General features: G+C 42.2%; 1 protein-coding gene across 2 annotated transcripts; it reads right to left on the reverse strand.

Annotated features, from left to right (window-relative positions):
• Window positions 1–855: 855 nt before the first annotated feature.
• On the reverse strand, window positions 856–5,863 carry foxh1 (forkhead box H1). 2 transcript variants are annotated; one of them, XM_032503488.1, is made up of 4 exons: window positions 5,611–5,863; window positions 3,357–3,940; window positions 2,555–2,659; window positions 856–2,320 (listed from the first exon to the last, which is right to left on the reverse strand). In XM_032503488.1, the coding sequence occupies exons 2-4, from the start codon at window positions 3,828–3,830 to the stop codon at window positions 1,355–1,357; spliced, it is 1,545 nt and encodes a 514-aa protein (XP_032359379.1). In that variant the 5' UTR covers window positions 3,831–3,940; window positions 5,611–5,863; the 3' UTR covers window positions 856–1,354. The 2 variants fall into 2 exon arrangements, with proteins under 2 accessions (XP_032359379.1, XP_032359378.1); XM_032503487.1 differs by having other exon boundaries at window positions 3,357–3,946.
• Window positions 5,864–7,156: the final 1,293 nt, after the last annotated feature.

Below are 7,156 nucleotides of genomic sequence, written 5' to 3' on the forward strand. Positions count from 1 at the left end.
AGCAAAAATGGTCAAATCCTTAACTGCCACTAAGAAAGCAAAAGAAGAGTGACTGTAGTTTAACACTGAACCCAGAAATCCTCTTACAATCTGTAGATGTCTAACATTGAGACAGCTGTGAGTTGAATTGTGCTGAACAACTACAGTCCAGCTTTAAGGACGTGGAAGGTCAAGCAAATAAACCAACCAGGACTAAACAGCCATCTGAACAAACATGCTAAAACTGAGTAACGTATAAATGATAGAGTCACACATGTACAAACACAAATACCATACAAAATTAACATAAATTAAGTTAAAATTGTGCAGTTTTAGTTCACGTATTGCCATATACAACAATCAGCAGCACAGTTAAAATAAACAGCATTTTATTACATACCCTGTTCAACTCCATACCCTTCTTTTGATACTTAAACTTCAGCTCAGTACTGTATAAACGTTTAACAAAAACACAGGTAAACGGCAAAAAACAACAACTTACAAAACATTCACCTGTCGAGGTAGGCAGACATTCATAAGCATTTTCCTTTGGAAGATGATCATAATGACACAAAAATAGTGCAAATAACCGGCAGTGCAAAGTCCACAGGAAACATGTCCCAGTCCATTAAAAACCTGAGGTAGATACTGGTTTAATATGCTGTAAGACCAACGCAGACAGTCTAGACTGACATTTAAGATTACGGTAAACAGCCGGTCCTGTATTTCACCATCTGAACAAACAAACTAAAAAACTCACAAAGAACACGAGTGTGTGTACACATTGATCTGTGCATACGGACATACCCTGACTGAAATGATGAAAGTTTCCCTAAAAATATTACAACGTCCAGCTCATCAATCATTTTTCACACGACTGAAATTCAAGATTAAATCCAACAATACATTCAGCAGTCACAATAACTAGACAACATGCAAAATAATTGTGTAACAAAACACATTCATGCCAATTAAAACACCTTCAGTGCAAAGAGCCTGTAGAAATACACACTCCATTTCAGTGAATTCCTGAGGTAGATACTTATTTAGTTGTATAGCTGTTTGAGGTACATTTTATCCAGCGAAACCATGTAATAATCAACATTGATGAGAAATAATGGGTTTGTTTTTAAAAACCTTGATTTAAAAAAGCCAACACTGACTTTTCATCTTGTTAAAAACATGAATCCATCAATTACACTGTCTGTAGTTCAGCGCCCTTTTTGCATCCTAAACAGTCAACATTTGTTGAGCTTGAGCAGAAATGTGTTTCGCTCAGGGATCTTGATTAAACCTGCATCCTAGTGGGTTAGCGTCCGTGCATTTCTGAGTGACAGTATGGATCAGTATGAGGAATCAAGTCAGTATTTCAGAGTCAGTACTGAGGATACCTGTTTAGGGGAGGCCCATTCTGCAGGGTGTACTGACTGGGTGGTTGATGATGTGGGTGAGAGTTCTGATTTGTTGGTACTAACACGTCAAACACACTCTTATTTGGAGGCACAGATTGCAACATGTTGTCCAGGTCCATGATGAGGGGAGGGGCTTGGACAGAAACTCGTCCGCTGGGGAGGATGGGCCAATAGGCATGACCTAAGAAGTGACCAGGTGCCACAGGAGAGCTGCCGTAGCTGTAAAGAGGAAGTCCTCCATGCAGTGGCATTAGAGGTCCTCCGTTGAACCGCATACTGGGTGGGGCAACAGCATTAGGGGGAGCATATTTAGCATAGGAGGTGGGAAGCTCCCATGGAGGGGCAACGGTCTCCCGTCGGGCGGACTTGTGGAGTGGCGGTCTGTAGTCCTCATAACCATCTGACCCAGCCTCACCCTCAAGGGGAACACGCTTCCCGGACAGGGACATCCCTTTCCATTCCTCATCAGAGGAGGAGGTGGAGGCTGGGCTGGCAGAGCTGGCCGAGGCACTACGGGCAGAGGAGGCGTAGCGAGGCCGCAGAGGTGGTGAAGACCGAGGGCGCTCCACCTTGCCCCAGCAGTCGCTGCTAGACACATCCACATCCCCGGGGGCACTGGGTGGCCGCAGGCTGTGTAGCAGAGAGTCGATGGCGAAGGAAGAGTCCAGCTTGGGTCGGAACAAGTCCTCCTGTGCTGGGGAGGGGTTTCTTGAGCGCATGGTTGGGTGGGGGCTGAGAAGGGCAGGTGGTGGTTCAGCTTCTGGTTTGTGTCCCTGCAGGATGTAGGGGGCCAGATCCTGGGCAAAGATTGTCTCATCCTGGCGAGACACAGCCGTGTTTTGTCTCTTGAGGAGCTCCAGAGGAACGCGGCTCAACTCCACCGCCCAGAAGTTGCCTTTGCCCTGAGGCTTCCCCGGGTCCTTCAGCACCTACAGGTGGAGGGAGGATGGACAGTGAGATGAGCACTTGGGTCTGAGAACCTAGCCCGGCAGGATTGACATTAACAATCATCCCAAACGCCCTCAGATTGTATTTCTATAAAAGGTTAAAGACATGTACTAATCTCAATGTTAACCTTGCATTTTGGGATCTCTTTCCAACAAGCCCACTGACGAGACAACATGGGGATTTAACCATGGAAATGTTTCCCAGTTTGTACATACCTTTACAAAGCAGTCATAAGAGGAGAGGTTGTGTCGCACAGAATCTCGCCATCCCTTGTAGTTTCCTTTGAAAAATGGGAAGAGAGTACTGATCTCCTTGAGGATCTGGAAATGAAACAAAAGTGTCAGAATGGCTGTCTGAAGAAGATTCTCATCTTCACTGTGGGCCAATTCTATCTAAATTCACACGGATGTGACGTATGGTGAGTTAGTGTAACTGAGTACATCTATGCAGAAGTGAATGCCAATTATGCATACTGTACGTTTCACTAAAACATTGTTACTGAATTAAAAAGAATACTAGATAATCGATATGAGAATGTATGGGCAGTATGTTTACAGTTTAACAACCTCAACTAAAACATGATTTTACCATGCACTGTAGGCCTATATCGCTATGTTATCACGTTTCTGATACAGATCAGTGTCTGGTTTCACTGCAGACAACCTTATCAAAGCAAACCAAGAATGGAAGAAGAGGTGGTCAATCAAGTGTCACCGTGAGGCTGCTGTTTTGTGTCACTTTATATGAACTGTTAATTGTCTACCAGTGTGTTATCGATATATTTAATAGTAAAGTAACAAATACTCTGATCTGATAAATCTGACTTTCGTGATAGACGTATACTCTTGTATTTCATCTGAGATTTATTTCAATAAAATATTGCGGAAATGAAGTGAACATTATAAGCAGCACTGTGCGTAAAACACACTATGCGCCACCTCTATCCAAATTTCCTCAAGTAAAGCACTGGGCACACAGACGCATATAAATATGTGAGCAATCTAAATTCATTCTTACCTCAGATAACGTCAGTTTCTTCTCTGGCGACCTTTGGATGACCATAGCAATCATAGCGAGGTACGAGTACGGTGGTTTTGGATACCGCTGATAGTTCTTTTTCTTCCCACCACTCGTGCTACTCTTCTCCCGTTCACTGTTACACGAGTCCCGGATAATGCCTTCCTGTTTGAAGTGGGCATCTTGAGGATTCGGGTACAATGAGTCCGGCGGTACGGCTGTATCCATGAATGCCCTGGCACTGGTGAGATGTTCGGGGCGCGCTTCGGGTTTCTCCAAGCGCGACAACTGCTGGGGAACCATCCGAGCCAGGTGGTAAGGCCAATGTTGAGCTGAAGAGCTCCGAGCTACACCGTTGGGTGGAAAAATCTTCTGCGCATTTCTGTGGAAGTCAAGTTGATGGTCGGGATGTTCTCCAAGGTGGGACAGAGCGGGTGGTGCCAAGAGACTCTGCTCCGGCCAGTGCTTTGTCATGCTGATCAGCCAGGGGGGAAGATTGGTCAGCACGTTCGGAAAGGAGCACGAAGAGGGGGAGGGAGGTCAAAGAGTCGGTCCTTAACTTCTGGCAGACTGCTGGCTCCAGGCTGACTCTATTTGAAGAGCAAACAATTAACAGTTTCATGTAAATCCCGCTGCGTAATCGTGGGGAGAATGACGCGTTATCTGAGAGCAGAATGACTGATCGCCCCGGGGGGCTAGGGAGGGTCTGTGTACGAGGAGGGGCGAGAAAGAGACAGTAAACCTGTGAATAACCCTTATGATAATATCAACATGCCATTTACAACGCAAATATTCAGAGAGAGTTTGCTCTGGAATCAGTGCTTAGAGGAGTTACGCACAAAGACCTGAAGTATTAAGTGCGTATTTGGAGCAACACACTTGAAACAATTACGTTTCTGTTTTAACAATTCCAGAGATACGGGCAACATCTTCATCGTAGGATCGCCGTTTAAATCCACGTATCATGTTGCCTGTAGAATAGATATTAAATCATGAAGACGTTTCTCTCGAGAGTGACACTTGGGCGTAGAGGCGAAAAGTAAAACTTGTGGGGGGTGGGGGCTGGGTTCAAGAAAGAACTAATTTCGATTGAAGCTTACATGCAATCAACAATTTTTGGTGAGCAATATACATGAGGAATGGCTAATATACAAACGTTGAAACAGTAATGGAATCATTAAGGATACATTTCTTTTGATAGGATACATCAAATGAATCAGTCTTAAATCATGTTTAAGTGTTTTAGATCGTGAGGAATACATTGAAAGAAAACAAGTTACTATAGGCTATTTCTAATGCAGGTTAGAATTATTCCAGAGAGAAACCACCCATGCACATGGCCACCCCTTAAAAAGCTTTTATATTTTGAGGAAAATATACAAACTGGTATTGGTCATCTGACGCAGAATACATAATTTAAGGATATTATGCTGGTGCTGAGAGCGCGCAACATTCGGGGGTGTTTTACGCACAGTAGGGTCTCCCTGTGACTATGCAGAATACCATTCACTGTTGAAGGACTAAGTTTCGGGAATGCATGTCTTTTGTTCATGTTAACGTAGTGCTAATGTGCAAACGCTTTCTTCCCAGCAAGACAGTGAAAACAAGTTGGATTAGGAGGAACCCCATTGGCAAGTTGGAGACTGTTCCTGACTCAAGAAGCTGCTTAGCATGTGAGGAAATACGGGGGCTATTCAACACCATGTGTGGGTTTTCTGGCGCTTACAAGCTGCTAAGTGTCGTCGTTGGGTAGGACATTCACACCTCAAAACAGGAGCAATCATGTTTTCCTCAATTGCTGCCTCAATATATCTCTCAAACTGTACTCAAGCCAAGAATCAACATCTTACAGTACCTTTCTATACCCATCTGGCATTGCATTTTATTTATGTTTATTAACTCAGCGTTTTTATTTCAATAATGGAAATATTACATCTGATAAGATAATGAAGTTCAACTCTTGAATCAAGTGATTGTGCCACCAAGATGTCACCAGAAAGACAGTGAAACAAAAGAATTGGAATAAAATTAAAAATTAACTTACATGTTGACATTAAGTGTGTGTGGCCTGCCTGCAAAATTTATTCACCTTCAATTTAATTGACACCAAGTAGCATCTGACTACTCCATCTTTAAGTTTTTCCATTTCCAATTAACAGGGCAAATGGTAGACTCCGTTCATCAGATTGCAGAAATAGAGAAGATTTTAGGATCTTTTCATAAATAAAATGCCCTGTGTGGAAAAAAAACTTACCAAGAGGATTCAAGCTTTTGTAATTATTGCAGTAAAACACAAACTGTTTGAACTTATTTTCCAGGTCAGATGGCATCCCTAGCTACCATAGTGAGCAACAAACTTCCTTCACCTGCTGCAATTTGCATTAGTGGTTTTCTTCTCTGGTTGCCACACACTCTGTTGCATGGTCAGAAAGTGTGTCCCCCTCTAGTGGTTTCACTCGAAATGAAGTGAGAAGCTGGACACTTGAAGAGGGCCTTCTCTGTTCAAAACGTTAATTTGATGAATTTTTTTTTATGAACTGGAAAGTTAAACGTTTACAGACAAAACCCCTTACCCATCATACGCAATGTTTGGACCTGATTAACATGCCCTCTCGGTGTATAACACACTGATTTAAATACAAACTCTCAATCTATCTCTTCCTGTCTACTGGAGTGCCAGTTAATAGGTTGCGCCTGGATTAGTGAACCATGCAAGAGAAGAATGGGAAACTATGAATAGGATAGCATCCAGGACAAGGCTGTTCATATAGGCTGATTGTGTCTGGACAAATCCCTCCTAAGCTGCCCTGGGATGCATCCTGAAACTGAGATGGAGAGGAAGAATAAAGTTTAGCCCTTTGTGATAGAGACAGACAAAGTGAGAGTAGGTTTTCTATTGTGCTGTCACAGCTTTATTGTTGCAAGAGCATCGTATGTAATCTAATAAACTTTTCCTTTTGGATTCACTATTTTTAGTTTTATTTTATTGTATTTAACATGGACAATGAACAATGCATTTACTGCACCAGCTATAGTTAAAAGCTGCTGCAGTAGCTGAGATGCCACCAGTGATGTGCAGGTTGAGAAAGTATTATGATAAACACCCAAATATTATGTTCTGGCTATTAAAAATTATCAAATGTTCTTGATTTCTTTTCCTAAAATTAAGAGACATTTATGGAAAAAGGTTAGTTTTGTCTGCATGTTCCACACTCCATCAGGCTCCATTGTAAGAGTCGGTTCCTTCAAATTATGAAGAAAAACAACAACTCCTTCTTTGCTTTCACCTCAGTCTCTCAATCTATTTTTGCCAGCACCGCAGTAAAAATGTAGGTAGTCAGTGCATTAAAAGGTCACTTTATTTAAAAAATTCAACAGCAGCGTCTCTTCTGAGACATGGTGTCCCAGTTTATCCGGACAATCCACATAACACATACTCATAGTGACTTTCTCAAAGGTTCCAATGAAGTCTCTAGATTATTTAGAGAACAAAGATGCATTGCTGTTGAATTTTTTAGATGCAATTTTTAAATGTTGGGAGCGCCAAAAGTGTAATTCCATTTACCTCCATTCTGTTGCAAGAAATGCAGACATCTCAAAGATGGGTATCTAAAAAGGTCTGGGCACATAAATCCAACACTATGCACAAAAATCGGTAAAACAAAAGAGCATTAATATAGTTTTTTTGGTCTTTTGTGGGATATCACATGGTAACAGTTCAGGCAAATGTTCCTAAATTTTTTAACACTATAAAGTCAATGCATTGTATCTAATCGTGAGGTCCAGAGATGTAACAGAAG

Source organism: Etheostoma spectabile, chromosome 22, assembly GCF_008692095.1.
Source record: "Etheostoma spectabile isolate EspeVRDwgs_2016 chromosome 22, UIUC_Espe_1.0, whole genome shotgun sequence".
NCBI classification, from domain to species: domain Eukaryota; kingdom Metazoa; phylum Chordata; class Actinopteri; order Perciformes; family Percidae; genus Etheostoma; species Etheostoma spectabile.